This window comes from Odocoileus virginianus, chromosome 7 (genome assembly GCF_023699985.2).
Source record: "Odocoileus virginianus isolate 20LAN1187 ecotype Illinois chromosome 7, Ovbor_1.2, whole genome shotgun sequence".
Classification (NCBI taxonomy): domain Eukaryota; kingdom Metazoa; phylum Chordata; class Mammalia; order Artiodactyla; family Cervidae; genus Odocoileus; species Odocoileus virginianus.
The window spans coordinates 78,969,789-78,991,521 of record NC_069680.1 but is presented as its reverse complement, the minus strand read 5'-3'; the positions used below and the strand labels follow the sequence as shown (position 1 = coordinate 78,991,521).

The following is a 21,733-nucleotide window of genomic DNA, read 5'->3' as shown; positions in this document are numbered from 1 at the left end:
TTGGTAAGTTCTAGCTATGGAACACCTGTGCTGTCTGAGAGTTCAGAAAAGTGTGGATAGATGTGAAAATAATGTCAGGTATAAGATGGGAGGATAGTGTCATGATAGATATTTGCAGATGGCCGCTGGCTGGGAGGGGACATCTGTGAGCTTGGGTTGGGAGTGCTAAAGGAGCACCAGGAGTTAGAAAAGGCTTTTTGGAGTAAACATGTCCTGAGCTGAATCCTGAGGGATGCTTGGAAGGGGTCATAACATGGAAGTGAAAGGTTCTTAAAAATAGGACCCTACAAGGAAGTCACCAGACTGCCTGGTGACAGACACGACAGGACAAAACCAGGTACTGCCCAGATTCTGGGTTCTGACGTGAACATTCATGCACAGCAGTGCCATCATGCTGAGTGCTGGGCACCCTTATTTGGAGTCTTCTGTTGGTGAGCGCCAGGAAGGGCACAAAGACCTGGGAACTCACTCTAGAGGAGATATATTTTTGACTCATGCATTAGCATTCAAAGTCCTTTAAGTTATAACAGCTGTAATGTTTTTCTTTGAGTGATTATAAGTCGTTTAAATTCTCTTTCTAGTTCATTGTGTGATATTCACTGGATGCTTTGGTATATGTGTATGGGGTAATGGTCAAGGTCTAGGAGAAGGAAAGTTCAAATGAGAAAACATACTAAAAGTAGCATTTTGTGCACAAAGCACCATACTTCCATTGCTAAATAATGTCCATAACAACAAAGAGAAAAATTCTAGAATTTCAGTAGTACTTTGGTACAGATAAAATTAATTTTTTTTCCTTATGGTTTTCTGTAGTTATATTTTTGTGGGGTTTGTATAGATTGCTTTTATATTAATTAGCTTTGCTTTCAATTTTTTTTGGTTCTTTTACTTATAATATGTGCTTTTTTAACCGTGTTTGTTAAAGATATGCACTCAAAGACTCTTTATTTAATACCTTTACTCCACATTCTGCTCAGAGAATTGATTCTTTCTGCGTGACATCATGTTGCTTTTTTCCGGCTCATATATCAGCTGTTTATTTTCTTTTTTTCTTCTTCTTTTTTTTTTTTGTTTTATTTCATTTGAATTTAATTTCTCCCTGTTTTTTCTACCTTCCCTCCCCCCTTTCCCTTTTCTCTTTTGTTTTTCTTTTGTCTTCAGCCTATTCTGCAAACTTGGAGTTCTTGTCAGGCATAGGATTTCACTATTTGGTAAGGAGACCCTTAAACAAATTCTAGCATGGCCATCACTTGGTTTTCTTTGCCATTTTTGCACTGTGTTATGTGCTGCTATGTTGCATGAATGCATGTTTGCATGGCTGCATGCATGGTCGTCATAGGCCAAGGTAAGGTCCTCAAGGTTGTTTATAAGTAGCATTACCTATAGTAAAATTGAAGACCGTAGCTTTGTATACCAGTCCAAAGCACACTTGAAAATCACAAACTTATATTATTAAAGATCAAATGAATAAAAATGATACTTTCTACCTTATTTTATTTCAGAGGGGTGAAGCAAAACTGGGCCTCTGAATTTGTGTTTGGTTATCTCTGATAGCCATCCACAGTTTTTAATTGCACTTACTTTTTCAGTGCTCTTGACTACAAATTTGCATGTTGACTGTATTCCAGACATTGGAACTTCATAATAGAGACAGGCCTGGATTTGCCGAAAGCAACTTCTCTGGCACCTCCAAACCCCACAGTAGTCAGTTTTTGTTCATTTCTGAGAATTCATGTAGCTGAAGTTCATGTTCCCAAACACTGCTTTCCAATAGCCGTGCAGGGCAGTCACTCACTTTTCACAGACTCTCCTGGCAGTGGGGCTTTAAGATTCTATAGCAGTTGGCAGAGTTTATTTTTTACACTTTCTGCATCTGCTTTCGTAAACTGCCAAGGTAAATTTTAGCCCAAGGCTCTCTAGATTTTGAGACAGCCTTGTGGTGACTTCAGGAAGAAAACACTGAGTGTATTTATAGAGGTTTGTAAGTCCTAGTCCATTCACAAAAAAAACCTAAGGATTATGTTATTACTGTAAAAGTCACACACACAAAAAAGGCACAATGGATAAACTGAGAAATAGGTAAATGTACACATGTATGTGTGTGTGTGTGTGTGTGTATATATATATGCAAATAATTTTACATTCTTTACATTTTTTAAGAAATGATAGCTTCTGGATGTGACTACTTAATGCTGCATTTGGTTTCTAATATTATTATATCCAACATTTGGGTACTCTTAAGATATGGTTCCCATAAATTGCCTAGGTTTTTGCATTAATATTTCAGTTATCCAAAATTAGTTGGGAAATTGCTTTCAGAATGATTTCCAGTTGACTACCTTTTGTTTTGACTTCTCTTCAACTTAGAAAAACTTCTATGTAAATTATTCAGACAGAACTTTCAATACTCTTTAACCTTCTCATAATAATTATGTATTCAAAAGTTCTCCATCTGTCTTCAGAGAATACTTTCTAATTATATCTACCTCTGGTGGGGACCCCTTAATACTTTCTGTTGTTTATCTCTAGCTTCTTACATATTTTAACCTCTTGGTTTCCAATGTTACATTTTGCTATAACTTCACTTTTTAAATTTGTTGAGGTATTCCATATATACAGTGAAGTATACAAATCTTAAGAGCAGCATGATGGCATAGCTTGATGGAATTTTACATGTATTTGCCCATTTTCTCACTTCAAGGCATAGAACATTTTCAGCATCCCAGAAGCCTACCTCGTGCCATTTTGCAACTTATAACCCTCTGCAAAGGAACTATACTTAAACTAATCTATTGGTCTACTAATGTAGACTTTCATTATCATGTATTAATTTTGCCTGTTGTTTAATCTCCTTTTTTCCTTTGAATATATTAAGGGCTCAGTAATGGAAGACAAATGCATACTGTAACTTGTAACAATTAGAGGAGAACTGGATTTTAACATTCATTTCATCTGTGATTCTAATATTTCATCTAGGCATTGTATATTATATCCCTTTGCCTTTAAATACAACTATTTTTATTTTTAACAGGAATTTATTGGAGAACTACTGTGTGTCTTTATCCGGAAACCATATTTTAATGTGCATTTTATTAATGTCACATTATTTTTTCAAATTTGCTTTGGCATTTGCTTGTAAAACGATACAAACGTCAAGAAGTCTTTATTATTCAACAATAATATAGCCTTGTCAGCATGTTAGCATGTTAGGTCTTAGACTTGTAAACTTTATATTTTATAGCTATAGCTTGGTTTTAGACATTAACATGATGTCCTGAAGAAAATAGGGGATTTTGATCAGAAAACCTGTATATAAGTCCCCTCTTTGTAACTGAACCAGTTGAATGATCTGGACAAGGGACTTAACTTCTCTTGAGCATTATTTATTTTATTTTTTTCATTTTGAAATGATTAAAATAACTGCTAACTTTAGAGATCTATTGTATATATAAAATCTCAGATGATGATGTTAAAGTGCTTTGTAAACTGTAATCGTACCACTTTCAAGTCTAAGGTATTCTTAGTCTTATTCGTACAGCTTATATTTAGATGAATCAAATTACATACAGACTAAACTAGGGCAGTTAGCTATTTAAAGTACATGCACCATGAAGCCTTTAAAATCTAGGCATTTTCACATCAAAGCAGAAGTGGTATAATTCAAGTATTTACTTAAAAAAAAAAAACACTTTTATTATCTTTTGGCCATGTCATGGGGCATGCGGGATCTTTGTTACCCAACCAGGGATCAACCTGTGCCCCCTGCAGTGATAGCATGGAGTCTTAACCACTGAACTGTCTGGGAAGTCCCAAGTGTTGACCATTTGATGTATCAATTATACCATTGTGGATTTTCCTAGTGAAAAAGAGACCTGACCGCATACATACAGTGGTCTTTTGTATATGGACATATTAATCTCTTATTTTTTTCTTTCACCCTATCTTTACATTATGTTTTTCTGTGTTCTGGGAGACACCAACTAATGATCAAAATGTTTTTCCTGTATTTAGTTCAAAAAATTGTTCATGGCCTAACTTAAGAATAAAGTGAGACAGAAGTGAAAGTTGAGTTTAACAAAGAAATACTTGGGCTTGTGTCAAGTAGCAAAAAAATAAAGAAAGAAATACATTAACCTGAAACATGTCAGGAAGATGGGATTAGTGATAAGAAGGAAGTGTTAAAAAAAAAAAAACAAACAGGTGGCAAAACTCTTGTCCTGATGGTGGTAATTATGGGGAGCTGAGTTTGATCAGCAATGGAATATTTATTCCAGTGTGGCTACCAGATTATAATTATATCTCTAAAAATTCATCTCTAGTTCAGAAATTTTTCTGATGTATAAAATGAGGATTCCCCAAATTTAGACTTCTATATTTACTTTATCTTTTACCTACTTTAAAATATTTTCTATACATTGAAGCACACTCAGAATTAAAGAGATGAGTCATGCTTTTATGCTTCATATATGCTTTTGCAGGTGTTTAAACCACTTCATTTTATCTTCGAAAAAAGTAGAATTTTTAAGAAGGGGAACAAGTCATATTCCCAGCATAACAGTAGTTCTGGTATACCTGTAGAATACTTTATGGAAAAAATAGTAAGTAAAATAGCATCTGTTTTATATATAGGGCTTCCCTGGTGGCTCAGTGGTAAAGAATCCACCTGCCAATGCAGGAGACATGGTTTCAGTCCCTGGGTAGAGAGAGAAGATGTCCTGGAGAAGAGAATGGCAATCCACTCCTGTATTCTTCTCTGGGAAATCCCATGGACAGAGGAGCCTAGCTGCTGCAGTCCATAAGATCAACAAAGAGTTGGACACAATTTAGCAACTAAACAGCAACAGTTTTATATGTAGTCTTCCCTTTTGACTTCTGAAATGCTTGCTAGAGATTATAAGTTGGTATATTTTGGAACAAATAAATTCTTGTGTTTTGGAAAATCAGTTAGGACTGGCTAAGACCCAGGCAGGTTGACACAGTATAAGGACCCCATGTGCCATTTTCAGGGACACATTGTTAACTAACAAAATACTCCTTTTAATGCCTCCATTTTCCCTCACTTTTGCTAAGTGGAAATTCTGACTGTCTAACTGCCTAATTTTAAGGCGATTAGAGAATACTCAACTTCTACTATTATAGCCTATTTAAGGCTTTCAGTTATTTTTAGAGGAAGTGGAATCTGGTAACCATAACTCCCAACAGGAATAGCAATGGTGACACAGGACTTCTTAACGGCTTTCTTTTTCCATGTGAAAATAAATCAAATGCCTTAATGACATTCATTTTGTGCATTCATTCAGTAAATATTTGCTGTGTGTGAAGCATTCTCTTAGGCTTTGAGGATAGAAAAATGAAGATTTTTTTACCTCTTTACTACTCCCAACCTAAGCCAATCTACAGGTATCTTTCACCTGTATGTCTCTTAGAACATACTAACCCTGCTTTCAGAACTCTCTCCTGCCTTTCTAAACTGTTTCAAAACCATCATATCTCTCGCCTCCCCTCCAAAAAACAAGACAAAGCAAAAAATGATCTTAAAACTGAATATACACTTGTGTAGCCAGTGGCTTCCCATTTCTCTAGAATTAAGATCAGAATTCTTAATCTGGCCATTTAATCTGGTTAGTGTTTCATAGTCTGCCCCCGTGTACCCCTCCATCCCTGTTTCCCAGAGAATTCTTGCTTCCTCACGATGCCTCAGCTTAAGTGGTATTCTCTCTGCTTCTTGAAAGTGTCATTTTCATATCTGCCCAGGCCATTTGCACCATCTGTGATTACTGACTGTAATGGGATCCTATATATGTCCCGCTCCAGTCCCTCACACCTTTCAGATTTCAGCAAGTAGCATTCTCTCTGGAAGATCATAGCTGACCTCTCTGATCATCCTCTCTACTATTATAACATTCTCTTAGCTCTATGTACTTTTCCTTCCTTTCACTGATGAGTTACTAGATTAGCTTCTCTCTCTGGTGCAAAATTCAGCTCTTTGAAGGCTTACTTTTGCCCAGGAGGAAGTCTGGCACATAGTGGCTGTTTTATAAATATTTTATGACACAATGAATCAACTAACAAGGTCTTACTTTTAAGAAGGCTACAGTCTAAAGAGTAGATAAGTAAGCAGATTATTTTAGCAATGAGATAAGTGCTATCGGTTTGGAATTTTCTTACAATCACAAATAGCCCAAACTTTACATTTTTTCCACTTGAGATAAAGAAAAATATAGTATCCACTTATCTCACAATTGATGAGAATCACATTTTAGAAAAATTCTTGAAGCCTTCCACTTAGAGCACTTACATTGAAAAAGAAGTAACACTATAACTAATGACTCTTAAAACAACAAGATCATTAAACTCTACCAACAGTGATCTATTCAGTTCTAGTAACTATTCCAGAAGGCTGGCAAAAAATAGTTATCATTTAGAGGCTTTGTCTACTTTCCTGTTTTCCGCTGAGTTTCTAACATGTTAGCAAGACAGTTAATTAGCAAGACAGTCCAGAGAGCCCTGAGATTTACTGGAGAATTTCCAGCTTTGTTGACAAACAGGTTTCTAGGAATGCCTAAAGTAAAGCAAGCATTTTGCAGCATGATCAGCATATTTCTTACCAGCAATATTTCTTCTGGTTGACCTCAGTAACCCTAGAACTCAACATTTTCACATCATTAATACAGATCCAATGTTAGCTTCAGGAATATTGGACAAGTATTATCACATGTTTAAATGAAACAACAGGTTTTGTTAAAATACTTGTTTTCTTCCCCTAACTGAGTATGACTGATTTAAATTAGTGCCGAAATCTTGATGTTGTTTTTAAAAGAGTTTTAATAGTAAATAGAGTAATACAGTGAATTCTATCCATTGGTATCTCTCTCTAATTAAAAAATTAGTGGATTAAGTTTATGTCGATTCCTCTGTGAGCCCCCCACCCCAAACCCTGTTCATGTATTTAAATGAAGAGTTTTCTTGTATCAGGAGATATTAGGAGATATTACAGCCATCCCTCCATATCTGCAGGCTCTACATCCATGAATTCCACCAATCAGGGGTCAAAAATACTCCAAAAAAATAATTATAGAACGTTCCAAAAAGTAGCACTTGAATTCACCATACCTCAACAAATTTGTGCATAACTTTTACATTGTATTCTGTATTGTTAGCAATCTAGAGATGATTTAATGTATAAAGGAGGATGCATGTACGTTATTTGTAAATACTATGCTATTTTATACAAGGGACTCAAGCATCCTTGGGTTTTGGTGTTGGGGGAGGGTCTTGGGACCAGTCCCCTGCGGATACTGAGGAACAACTGTTAATGTTTGTAGTCCCTAAAAAGGTTCAGATTGTGTATGTGTTTGTTTAATAGGATACATATAATGAAATGAAAGTCATTTGAAGCACTAAGAATCCCTGAGTATAGTGCCTCTGGGAGAACTAAGTATGTCATTATGCTAATAATTTAATGGTTTAAATTCAATTTTAAAAATAGCACAATCTGCTACTTTTAGAAGAGTTCTGTTTTCTATTGGAATATAATCGGTTAACAATGTTGTGCTAGTTTCATGTCTACAGCAAAGTGATTCAGTTACATATACATCTATTCTTTTTTAAATTATTTTCTCATTTAGGTTGTTAGAGAATATTAAGCAGAGACCCTGTACTATAGTAGGTCCTTGTTGGTTATCTATTTGAATATATAGCAAGTTTCCTTTATACATTAGGAAATTCTTGCTTTTCTCATACATACTGTCCTAAAACTACAGAATCTTTCAGTCACATTAAGACCTTAAGTATCCTCTTAATGATGAATGGTGGTTTAGTCACTAAGTTGTGTCTGACTCCTGTGGCTGAAAGATTCTATAGTTTTAGGACAGTATATATGAGAAAAGCAAGAGTTTCAATGTATAAAGGAAACTTGCTATATAGAAAATAGCCTAATTCTTATAGAGGGTAAATATCAGACTCAGACATTTCAGTGAACAAAATATCAGAAGATAGATAGATATATACTTCTTTCATTTCAATATGTCACTCTGAGAGGATTTCCTGACTTTGAGCAAAAGAATAGCATGTGTAATATATATTCTCAGTTTAACTGGAACTTTTCACTAAGTTAGGGACTTAGTAGCTTTATTCTTTTCAATATCACAGACTTCAGAAGTAATAAAATCTTCAGCATGCTTCAGTTTCTACCTACTCATAATTTGGAGAGAATTTTTTTCTTTTAGCATAATTTTATTTCATCTTATTAATTTCTAAGGTTAATCATCTCTTCAGAGAAGATAGTATAATGAGATATTGTATCAGGAGCCATGTTAGGAAAGTAAACAAGAATAACTGTTAGAACATTATAATAACTGTTGACTGTTTACTCAGGAGAAAGTCAACATTCTGAGAATTCTCAGTATATCAGTTTATAAAACAGCAGCAGTTACATGTATCAAATTTTGGATACCATTGAAAGCTCCTGAACTGTGGAAACCTTATATTTAAAACCACAAAACAGTTTGAGATTAAAATGCAAAAAGGATATTTTGACTTTTAACAGCTTTAGCTTTGTTATTACTATTATTTAGGGAGTTATATTATTTTATGAGTTGCTAACAATGTTTTTAAAAACCTTATGCTTGCTGTATGTTGTCATTAGATTCTATGAGCTGTAATTTTAATTTTGTACCTTTGTATCTTTGATGTTACACACACACACACACACACATGCAAACACAATCTTAATGGGTAATCCATAAGTGTTGTCCTAAGTGTTTAGAAGTATGAGAGTTATGTTTGAAGTCAGAGGAAGTAGCTTGAACTTTGAAAAATCACGAGTTGAAAGTATCAAACTTTTGGTTTTTATACTACGTAGAGCAGTTAAGAAATTGCATACAGTTAAGTACATGAAAATACAGTCATCACCTTAAAATTTTAACATCTTACTGTGCTCTGAACTAGCCCTTCTGGTTCTTACTAATAGTGTGATTGACAGTCCTGATGGTGATCTAGATCTCATTCAGAAAGACAATATCCAGGTTGCTATTTTATTTAAAAGTCTTACTACACACTTTGTCTCTTCATTGTTAACCATTAGTTTAGGCATCTATATATGCCAATGAAATTGATTCTTTTGCTTGGTCCATACATTATAACACTAAAGTTCAGTTAATATTTTCTTTCATTCCTTAGGGTCTTTTCCCCACCTTTTTTACAGAGGGCTGTTTCCATTTAAAGTTGTACTCTATTTGATTTGGAGTGTCCGAAAATGTGTATCCTGCTTGAGCTTATAGTTTTGTGGCTTTGATAATCACAGAAATCTCATATTCACCATACAAATGTTCACTTGACCCGCAGAACTTGTCTAGCCACTGGTGCCCTTTCTTACTCTTCATACTCACATCCCACTGCCACCCTGCAGATGCTAACTGGGCTCCTACTATATGTCAGGCACTATTCTAGGTGCTGGGCTCCATCAGGGCACAGAGCAAACAAAAATCACACCTCACGAGCTTGTACAAATAGAAGTTTCAAATGCCCTGAGCCTCCTTTTGGAAAAGGCATTGCCAGGCTCATCTTTACGAAGTACAGATTCTGATCATCTGTCTGTATAAAGGGACAGGATAACTGTGAGTTTTAGGAAAAGAGAGGCCAGCCTGTCTGAATTGGTGCTGACTTCAGTTGCATGAGATTCATGGGCATCACTTTGTATCCCCTCTCCCTCCCGGGCCTTCCCTCTGTCATTTTCTGTGCTGCATCCTCCTTATTGTTTTTACTTCCAAACATTAGAAGTTATTGGACCTTTCTGCTTCTATATTTATGTTCATGCTAACTAATTTCATTCAGCCCCATGATTCAAAGAAGTGTCCATATGCTTAGAAGACCCAGATTTACAGCTCCAACTTAGATCTCATCTCTGCACTCTGGATTTTTGTATCAGTTGCCTATTCCATATCTCATCCTGAGATGAATAGGCCCATTGCACTTCACCTGTTGGAAGCAGAATGCCCAGCTCCCACCCCTCCCCTCCCCTTGCATTCTCTGACCCCTACCTGTGCTCTCTGCACATCGCTGAATCCTACCACCATTCACCTAACTGCTCAGACAGTTGCTCACCGAAACAGTTGCGGAGTTATCCTTGTCTCCTTTCCCTCTCACCAACATGCAACACATAAGCAAAAGCTGAACATACATTCTTAATTGCTTCACCAATAATATCCTAGGCCATATTTGCCATCTTCAGTCCGCTGGTTCTAGACAATTGCGAGGGCTTCCTAACTCACTTTTACTCTTGCCCTCCCAGAATTTGGCAGACTGGAGTTAATCCTCTTAACGTATAAATTGGCTCACATTCTGTTCAAAGTGTCTTCCTATTGCACTTCAAAAAAAAAAAAAGTCCAAAGTGCTTGCTCTGGTTGTGACACCTAGAACCTGATTCCCTTGTCTCCACCATATGTTCTCCTTCTTTCTCCTGAATTTGTCCACAGCAGCCATCTTGACTTCCTTGCCAGGACCACTAGGTTCATTTTCTGCCCCAGAGCCTCTGCGCATCTGTTTGTACCACCTAGACTCTTGTCCCAGATATATGCATGGTTTGTCCTTTCACTTCATTTAAGTCTCTGCTCAAATGCCACCTTCTTGGGGAGGACCCAATGCCACTCCCCCTCTTACTCTATCCAGTTGCTCTAATCCCCATTCCCTGCTGTATATACTTTTACCGTGTCTGGATATTATGTAACATATTGATTTTTGGGGGCTTAATAGTTCATTATGTGTCCCCCATTAAAATGCAAGTACCATACTCTAGCTTATTACTGGAAGTTTGAGAGCACCTGGTATTTATCGTGTATTTATTGAGTGAATGAATGATCAAATGAATAATACTTCTCAGGACTATAGTAGAAGCCCTAGTACTGCCGCCAGTCAATAGGCAGGGGCATGACAAATTCTGCCTTTCTACTGATTTTGTCTTCATTATTATTGGAAGTTCTGAGATTCAAAGCGTGAGATTAATGGAACATTTACTGAAAGAACTCAAGAGTCTCAGCAATGAATACCTAATTAATTTTTTTGTGTTTGTGTTATACCACTAAACTGGAATACCCACATACTAAGGAAATTATTAATTTCCATGTATGTTTAATTCATTCATTTTAGGGTACTTTTGTGTATAAAGAATGTAGTATATGCAAATGTTTTAAAAACTCACATTTAAATAAGAGTTGTTAACCTAAGGACCAGGAAATTATTGTATATATTACACATAGGAAAGCATGAAATGAAGAAGTGATGAGTGTCAGACTATATTGTGAGTGGTCACTTTGTTACTTTGGATTCATATTTTCTTTATTGTATCCTTATCATAAAGTAAAATATATGTATTATATGATTCATATTTCTGTACTTAGTGATGAAATATTCCTATCAAAATGGTTGAGTTTCATCTTATTTTTCAAGAGGAGTTGCACCATATCAGATATCTCATAAGTAACGTTTAACTTCTTCAGCCTCTGATATTTTCTTACATGATGGTTTGGTACTTCTTTTTCACCAAAGACCAACAACATTCAGGCATGTTAGTTCATGTGAATGCAGTTAAATTTAGGCAAAATAATTCATCTTAATGCAGTTGAATGCAATAAGAAAGCAGACGCACTTGGGATAATTAAAAGGAAATTAAATTTATTAGAATTTAACTCACCTCATTTGACAGAAGATATCAGCTGACTTAAAAAGTTGACATACAATATGATTTAAAAATAACGTGAGCTGGTATGGGGAGGGGGATATGTTTGACGTATCCAGTTAAAGTTCTTTGGATGGTGTAGTGCTTTGAATGCCTCTTGAGTGTGTCAGCTATTTGATGAGACATGCTTTATTGCTTTTCTACTTACATTTGCATAACCACCTTTAAGCAGAAAAACTGCATGATTTTAAACTTGATTATCAAAAAGTCCCTTGAATTGAGTTATCCTTATTGAGTTGTGCCTTGACTAATTTTTGGAACACAAGCATTGTTAACAGAAAGACACTGAGAAATTCTCAGAGCAGTTTATACAACTATTTGTTTCCTCTTTAGGGAATGATGCAACATCAATTGTCAACTGTCTTCATATTTTGGGTCAGACTTTGGATGCAAGGTAAATGGATATGTTTTTATCTCAGTCAATGAGTGTAAAAATGATGTATAGGAATGTGAAGAAAAAGCTAGTGTCTTCTTTGGAATTGTAATGAAGACTTCAGGTGAAAAAGAAAATATTTTATAAATTAATAGTACAAGTAAATAAGTGTTAGTTGCTCAGTCGTGCCTGACTCTTTGTGACCCCATGGACTACAGCCCACCAGGCTCCTCTGTCCATGAGATTTTCCAGGCAAGGATACTGGAGTGGATCGCCATTTCCTTCTCCAGAGGGTCTTCCCAACCCAGGTATCGAACCCAGGTCTCCTGCACTGCAGGCAGATTCTTTACCAACTGAGCTACAAGGAAAGCCCAATAATACAAGAGCATTATATTATTTTTATATTTAATCAGATACAGATTGTTTAAATTTCAAGTAATTTCTGTAGTGGCTAGGTATATAATTGAGAGTTGCATTGGAACTGTATCATGTGAGGTAAAAATAATGAGCTACAACTCTAGACAGCCTATTAACTTCAAAGCATGGTAGTTATACTCCATTTTGTTATAATATTTAGTTTTATAGGAAACATGAGGGTTTTAGTCTTATTTTACAGTTGAGTAAAGTAAAGCTCAAGATTCCATAATAAGTGTGGAAGTAGGCCAATTTCCAAGTCCGTGCACTTTCTACCCTGCCCTCATATCACCATGACCAGACATCCAAATACAAAACCAATTTGGTTAGCTTGATTCAGCCTTTAAGCCATTCTTTTAATTCATTAATTATCCAGGATATATCTAAATAAAAGTTCCTAAAATTCTTCCACAGAGAATATTCAGTGATACCTTGAATTATTCATTTTAATGTTTAAAATTTTATTTGAGATGTTTATTATAATAAATGAAGGAAGAAGATACAATTATGCACCTTGATTTTCTATGCAAAATAGTGGCTTTTAGCGTGTCACTTTGATACAGAGTTCAGTCTTCAAAGACTTATTTAGAAAAAACTGATTTTTTACCATTAAAAGTAAAAAAAAAAAAAAAGTCTGTATCAATTGGTAACTTGGTTTAACCGGCATTAAATGTTTCTTTCACACCCATTGCCTCACAAAACAGTCTAGTTTTGTTGGATTTGAGATGAACTAAACTGGCTCAGGACCTAAGTTTTGTTAGTTATGAAATAAATATTCTCGAAATTTGAGACCACAGTTTTAAAGCATAAAGCAATAGAACTTTGGAAGCCATTTGGGATTTCTCTTGACAGTCCAGAGGTTGACTCAGAGCTCCCAACATAGAGGGCAGGTTTGGGGTTTGATCCCTGGTTGGGGGACTAAGGTTCCTCATTTGTGTGGCCACAGGGAGGGTGGGGAGAGTAGGAAGGATGTTATAAAACAAAAAAGAACTACTCTTTGCTTCAAGATCCTAATTAAGTTGACTCTAAAGGCATTTAGGAAAGGTTATGCATTTATGGAGTGATATTACTATAACTTCAAGTATATAGGAAAAAAATTACTTGAAAGTGGATTAAAATTAAAAAGAATTCATTTGAATTAGTTCTAATGAGATGGATGAAACTGGAGCCCATTATACAGAGTAAGCCAGAAAGATAAAGACCAATACAGTATACTAACGCATATATATGGAATTTAGAAAGATGGTAATGATAATCCTATATGCAAAACAGAAAAAGAGACACAGATGTACAGAACAGACTTTTGGACTCTGTGGGAGAAGGCAAGGGTGGGATGTTTCGAGAGAACAGCATCGAAACATGTATATTATCTAGGGTGCAACAGATCACCAGCCCAGGCTGGATGCATGAGACAAGTGCTCGGGCCTGGTACACTGGGAAGACCCAGAGGGATCGTGTGGAGAGGGAGGTGGAGGGGGGATCGGGATGGGGAACACATGTAAATCCATGGCTGATTCATGTCAATGTATGACAAAAACCACTGCAATATTGTAAAGTAATTAGCCTCCAACTAATAAAAATAAATGGAAAAAAAAAAAAAGTGGATTAAAAAATTAAGTTGACTGAATATCGTCATGAACAAATAAACATGATGTACAAGCATGTTTTATTTGTATTTCATGTGCTCCTACCCTTCTTTCCTCCCTAGGACTGTGATGAAGACTGGCCTGGAGAGTGTTAAAAGTGCACTCAGAGCTTTCCTGGACAATGCCGCAGAGGATCTGGAGAAGACAATGGAGAATCTTAAGCAGGGCCAGTTCACCCACACCCGAAACCAGCCCAAAGGTGTTACTCAGATTATCAATTATACCACGGTGGCACTGTTGCCAATGCTGTCATCATTATTTGAGCATATTGGCCAACATCAATTCGGAGAAGATCTAATATGTATGTAAATCTATTAGAGTTTCATTATCTAAATAGTACAATCAGAAATTGTAACAGCCACGTCATAGAGATTACTCAAACACTGCCTACAGTAAATTTTTTTTTCTTTGGCAGAACACTTTAGGTTGACATTTGAGTTTCAAAACCATTATTATAGAGATTGATCATGAGTTCACAGGAGGGACCAGTAAGGTAGTGGTTATAGATAGTCACTCCCGCACTGTTGACATACAAGTTCCAAATTATACTCTTTCTATGTTGTCTCTTTCCATGGAAAGTTTCTAATGCAGTTTCACTATAGGACATGCAGCATTAAGTGTTTTCAAATTATTTCTGAGTTGATGCAAATTGTTTCTGCAAGCTATCCAACCAAAATGTGAGGACTGCTGAGACAAAGTCTGTGTCTAAATCATTGATCTACTAGGGCGGCTCCAATGTCTTTGGTTTATAGATTTCAGTCTGTTTTCATAGGGGAGTTCATCTGCTGTTTTTGTCTGGAATTTTGTAGTTGTTAAAAAATATCCACAGAATGCCCAAGCTTGAGTGGAAAGAGAACCACATGACCTAAGTTTCTTCCCTTCTGCCTATATGAACATGAAAGAAGATAAAAGCCCATATCTAGCAGTCAAGTGGGTCTTGCCCACAGACCCACCCACTCAGACTCTCAAATGGTGTAGGTCTCCCAGGTAAAGTAATGTTCTGTAAAAACCATGGTGGTAATCAGAGAATGACACAAAGACTAGTTTCAAAATATTGACACTACTTGAACCAGTGGGAACATTACTTCCCGTCCCATATTGACATAGAAGCAAGTATGGGAGAGGAGAATGATTTCTCCATTCATATGGTGTGTCCTCCAGAAAGTGGTAACAGAGTTGGCATTAGAAATCCAAGGTTCTTATATTTCTTTGCCTGTTGGGCATGTTTATTGAATCAGAGATCATCTTAGAAGTTTTATTTTCTAGCTTTAGAAACTACAAGAGTAACTTTCTTATGCTTTGAATTCCAGGTTGTTTCAGAAATAAATGATACACCCCATTCTCCAGCATTCTCATTCTTGTTCATTTGAGAGTTAAAATAAAAGATACTGTCTCTATGTACCTTTGAAACAGGAGTCAAAATGGACCTGTCCTCCCAGATATTCTTGTGCTTAGTTTTATTCTTGAAGAAATCCTTATTCTTATGTCTAAAGAAAAATAATAAAGTGTTCCTGATAATATTCTGTCTGTGTAATCAGAACATGAATCTTTAGAATGCTTTCAGCTCCTTCAAGAAAAGAGCTTTATTTGAGAAAAAAGTTTTAAATGTAATTTAAATATAATTTAAAAATTTTGTATTTTAAAATATAATTATGAATTTAAATATAATTTTATATGTTCTTATATTTTGTCAAATATTGCAGTATTAGTATGTCTTTGATATAGAATTTTGTTTTTGGCCTAAACTTTCTCAGGACAGTGTATTGATAACAAGTATTTTAAATGAAATTCTCTTTTTCCTTAGTGGAAGATGTACAGGTATCATGTTATAGAATTCTGACTAGCTTGTATGCTTTGGGAACCAGCAAGAGTATTTATGTGGAAAGGTAAGATTTTGAGAGCTTAACATCTTACTAATAGTTTTTTTAGATGTTATAATTATTCACTTCAAGGATTTCACTTTATAACTTTTTCCTTAGTTATAAAACAAGGAAAATGTGGTTGTTCCTAAACAACCAGATTGATATGTTGAATTTCTTGGGAAGAATTAGCCAATCTTTAAGCTAAATGCTAAATTTGATTGAAACGATGTTTACTGATAAAACAAATGCCAATTTATGAATGAAAAATGTAAAGCAATAATGGTAAAGACCATATTTAATATAAAGTTTAAACTTTACAGCATTAATGAATCTTATAAAAGATTAAATATAGGTATTTATTAAATCAGTTTAATTTCCTCATAAGTTCTTAAGTTCAAGAGGGGAAGATTTGCAGGGTCAGAGGATGTGGACAGATCAAGTAAGATAAGGTGTCCCCACTGAACTGAAAAAAAGGGATCACTGGTAACTTCATTAAAAAATTTCTATGGAAGAGAGATGAAAAAGAAGCCTTTTTTTTAACAGTTAAAATAAATAAAAAGACATGCTAATAAAAGACCAATAAATGAAGTAAATAAATCAAATGATATTCTGAGAGAGGAACATTGAATAGATGTAAATTATCCTCAAATTAATCTTAATTATAATACAATTTCAAGTAGATATTTGCTTTTTTACTGAACTTGAAAAAATAATTCAGAAGTTCATTAGGAAGAATAAATGCATGAGACTAGCCCATACAATTTTGAGAGAGAAAAATAAACTAATAAATGTGTATGCATGTGGCCTACCAAATATTAAAACTTTTTTAAAATGGTAAAGTTGCAATTACCAAGATATAGGAAACTAGATCAATGGAAAAAAAAATAATTGATTTTTTCTAAATATTTTGGAAGTTTTATCTGCATTTTAAGTCAGTCTTTTTAAAAATAATTTTGTGTGGCTCTAAAATATATTTTATCCTAAGGAAGTGTCGTAATATATCGAAACGTTCCTTCATTTTTGACATGTAGCCTCTTTTCTCTTTTTCATTATCGTAAATAATGCTAAATCAATGTTCACAGTTTTCTGTGTGTATTTTCTTTCCTTTATCAGAATTTAGAGATCTGGGTTAAAAAGTATGCATATATTAATGATTTATGATACACATTTTGCTGTCTTTTAAAAAACTGATTCAATTTATACTATAAAGTTTGCAAGAGGATTCTTACTTCCTCACATGTTTCTCATTTCTGATTATTCTTTTTTACTATTTATAAATTTAATAGTTAAAATGGGGTATCATTTTTATTTTCAGATGCATTTCTCTGACTACTCAATATGGGGTACTTTGTTATGTTTACTTTGCCATTTTTATTTATTTGATAAATTACCTTTTCTCATTTTTTATCCATTTTTCTATTAGTTTGTTGTCTTACTCATTAGTAATAACCTTTCTATTTAGTATTAACCTCTTGTCTGTTATTTCTCCTTGTTTTTATGATTTTTCACATTTTTATACCTTTATAGTGCTTATATATAAAACATAATGTGCAGATAGTTTTTATGTCATGAGAGTTAAGAACTTTTATATAGTCAGATCTACCAATTATGTCATGTGTCTTCCCTCTTAGCTTCATGATTTTAAAAAGTTTATACTATACCTTAACAGCTAGAAATTAAAATATTTGATCTCCTAGGTTTTTCATGTTTTCATTTGTCTAGATTTACTTTTTAATTCTTTTGTTCATTCAGTAAATATTTACTAAATGTCAGATTCTGGGATACAACAGTGAACAGATAGATCCCTGCTCTCAAAGAGTTTATGTCAAGTGGAAGAGACAAAACAGAACAACTAAACTGATAAATGTTACAGTAGCAAGTTACTGTGTGTGAATAGCACACAATACAGAGAATTACATGAGGTAGTCAGGAATGTATTTTTTAAAACATGGTTTTTTGGACTCAAAACTTTCTTTACTCATTCAATGGGAGACAAGTAGAAGGTAAGTCTAGGTTTGTGTCTAATAACTTTTGTTGTCTCAGTGAAGTATGATTTGAGTCTTTAGCCAAATCATAGTTGAAAAAACAAGGGTGAGAAGCCTGAGGAAGGCAGAGAATGTCCGAAATCGTCTGTTGTTCTTCAGTTGCTAAGTTGTGTCTAACTCTTTGCGGCCCCATGGACTGCAGCACACCAGGCTTCTCTCCTTCACTGTCTCTAGGAGTTTGTTCAAATTCAGGTCCATGGAGTTGGTGATGGTGTCTAACCATCTAATTCTCTGTTGCCCTCTTCTGAAATGATTATCTCAGGGCTAAGAAGAGAATTTACTAGAAATGCATCTGAATTTCATGTTTCTGTTTGGTGTTATGTAGAATTTAAATTTAATTTTTAAATCATCCACTCTGCCTAACATAATGATTTATTAAATGTTTCTTTTATTCACTGATTTAAAATAAACTCAATCATATACTAAATGTGATAGGTTATATTTCTAGAATGTGTTCTAGAATACATATATCTAAAATTCTGTTCTATTATTTGATTTTTTGAATGATAAGAGCAGTACCATTTAGCCTAACTTATTAGTATTTTGTAATTTATTTTAATAGCTGGTAGTCAAAATTCTCTTATACCTCACAGTTACTGTTATTGTTTTTTGCTATTCTTGCCTGGATATTTTTGTTGATAAAATCTGGATCATTCTCTTAGAGTCTAAAAAAAGATACATGTGCATTTTATTCAGTTAACTTCACAATTGTAAAGTGATTTTGGGAGAATATAAAAATAAAAATTTGAAGGTGAATAAAAGGTATTTTGAAAAAATGATGCTATACTAAAAAATGTAGTTATTTTTATACAAGTCATTTAAAAGAAACATTGCTATTTCTAGAAAACAACACAAGTGATCAAAATTAATCTGAGAATTACTATTTGAATTGGTATTTTAAAGTGAATCATTAAATAATTCAGAAGAATTATTAATTAAATAAAAGGACTAGCCCAATATCCTGGTGGCTCAGATGGTAAAAAATCTGCCTGCAGTGCGGGAGACCAGTCTTCAGTCCCTGGGTTGGGAAGATCCCTGGAGAAGGGAATGGCAACCCACTCCAGTATTCTTGCATGGAGAATCCCATAGACATAGGAGCCTGGTGGACTACAGTCCATGGGATTGCATAGTCAGACACAACTGAACAACTACCGGTTTCATGCTTTGAATCAGATGTCAGGAAATAGATTACCTACCTTGGGGTCATACATGAAACATTTTAGGCTATTAAATTCTTAAAGTATGTCTCATTATTTTAAAGCATTTATTGAACCTATATCGTGTACCAGATATTTTGCAGTTCTGTCCTCATTTTTAGGTAAGGAAAGAAAAACTTGCAAAGTATAAGTAATTTTCCTACAGTGAGTGACACAGCGTTAGCAGTAAGATCAGGACTTGAATCTGTATGAGTAAAAGCCTGTGCTCTTTGTAATTTCTTGATGTCTTATTTTTAGTAATGCAATGTTATTAAAAGTTAAAATTGAACTTGACCTTATTCAGTTTCTTTCCATGAAGGGATATTTTCTCCTAGCAGAGTACATATCTAGTCATTTTAATTAAAATATTAAATAGTCAAGCATTTATTATTTTTAGTAAGAAATTTAAAACTACCCAAGAGAATTATGTTATCTTGTCTTAACTTAATCCATTTTATTGACTTTTAAATTAAATATGTATACAAAGTCATTTCAAGAGTTCATAGTTTCCTGAACTCTCATATTATTCTATATTTAATAAACATTTAAGGTGCCAGTAAAGCCTTGGATTAAGTAGAAAACTGAGGGAGAGAGAGAATTTTAATATATCAGTGGCAGGAGAATTCTTGAATAAGTTGATCACAGTTTGATTCCCAAGGCACCTCCTTCTCTTGAAAATGATAAATCAGTTTTAAGTGTTATCAGTAGTTTTTAGCATCTAGTGTATTTTACTATTTCATAACTGAGTAATAATCTGAAATTACTTAAATAACCCTGAAATTAATTATATATGGCAAATTTTCAGAAAGTTGTATGTGTGCTAGTATTAGTACTTTATTTTTTTAAATTTTTAATCAAAATCCATTTATTTATATGGCAAGATTTGTTCCTTAGAGCACTGTGTTAAAAAAGAAAGAAAAGGAAGTCAAATGAAATGTCCAACTAGTGGAGGCATTTGCAAGTGTGTTTGTTGTTGTTGTTTTTGTCTGTACTGTTTTTAACTTCTCTTTAGCTGACAGGTAATTTAGCTTTAAAAAAAATGGTAAGGAACTTGCTATGGAAAGCATATGATATTTTGCAATATAGAGGTTGGATCTGAGGGGTAGTTTTTCTCAGTAGCTCTATGATTGTCCTTCTTTTAGGTTGACTATGCCAATTTTAATATAACTTCTTCAGTTATTCACTTAGAAGGCTTTAAAAATGTAAAGTTTCCATTTACAGGCAACGTTCTGCATTGGGAGAATGTCTGGCTGCTTTTGCTGGTGCCTTTCCTGTAGCATTTTTAGAAACTCACCTGGACAAGCACAATATTTACTCCATCTACAATACAAAGTCTTCGAGAGAGAGAGCAGGTAGCACAGAAGCATGTGTGGTACTTGATATTTGAAGCTAAAAATGAATGACATTTGTTGTATTTTACAACCATGATTTTTTAATGGGCTATTTTAATTTATCTCCAATGCTATTTGTTCTTAAGTCTTATTATTTGAAATTTTTTGGAGTGTTTTATACTATCTCCATTGTTTTTCTGAAAGAAAATTAGTTTCTTTTAAATTAATGAACCACAGACAAGTTAACCCTCTTAATAATAAGACAGAATAATCAGCAGTATGGAAAAAATAGGTCACTCTAATTCAGTTATCTCTTAAAGGTAGTCAGCACGTGTACAGCATTCTTATTTGTTATGATTATGGATTCATTGGAGAAGGAAGTGGCAACCCACTCCAGTATTCTTGCCTGGAGAATCCTGTGGACAGAGGAGGCTGGTGGGCTGCTGTCCATGGGGTCGTACAGAGTCGGACACGACTGAAGCGACTTAGCATGCATGCATGCATTGGAGAAGGAAATGGCAACCCACTCCAGTGTTCTTGCCTGGAGAATCCCAGGGATGGAGGAGCCTGGTGGGCTGCCACCTATGGGGTTGCACAGAGTTGGACATGACTGAAGCGACTTAGCAGCAACAGCATGGATTCATACTTTGCATTTTTCTCAGTTCACTTGGTATATCCATCTTATTGGGACGGTTTTATTCTATGTGATTTTTTCTAATAGTATTGTCCTCTAAGTCTGATAAACTGTATTTTATATTAGTTGTTTTCCAAAAACCTTGCAATCATTCAGTTCAGTCGCTCAGTCATGTCTGACTCTTTGCAACCCCATGGACTACAGCACGCCAGGCCTCTCTCTCCATCACCAGCTCCCAGAGCTGACTCAAACTCATGTCCATTGAGTCAGTGAGACCATCCAACCATCTCATCCTGTGTCATCCCCTTATCCTCTTACCTTCAATCTTCCCAGCATCAGGGTCTTTTACAATGAGTCAGTTCTTCGCATCAGGTGGCCAAAGTATTGGAGTTTCAGCTTCAGCATCAGTCCTTCCAGTGAATGTTGAGGATTGATTTCCTTTAGGATGGATTGGTTAGATCTCCTTCAGTCCAAGGAACTGTCAAGAGTCTTCTCCAA

At 34.8% G+C, this 21,733-nt stretch overlaps 1 protein-coding gene across 5 annotated transcripts in view; it reads left to right on the top strand.

Annotated features, from left to right (window-relative positions):
- Positions 1 to 21,733, top strand: part of RYR2 (ryanodine receptor 2) — an 803,099-nt gene that overhangs the window by 627,191 nt on the left and 154,175 nt on the right. For all 5 annotated transcript variants that reach the window (XM_070471032.1, XM_070471028.1, XM_070471029.1 and 2 more), the window contains 5 exons: positions 1,162 to 1,211; positions 12,068 to 12,128; positions 14,230 to 14,468; positions 15,972 to 16,053; positions 20,492 to 20,622. In XM_070471032.1, the coding sequence (XP_070327133.1) occupies positions 1,162 to 1,211; positions 12,068 to 12,128; positions 14,230 to 14,468; positions 15,972 to 16,053; positions 20,492 to 20,622 (563 nt within the window). The remainder of the gene's footprint in view (positions 1 to 1,161; positions 1,212 to 12,067; positions 12,129 to 14,229; positions 14,469 to 15,971; positions 16,054 to 20,491; positions 20,623 to 21,733) is intronic.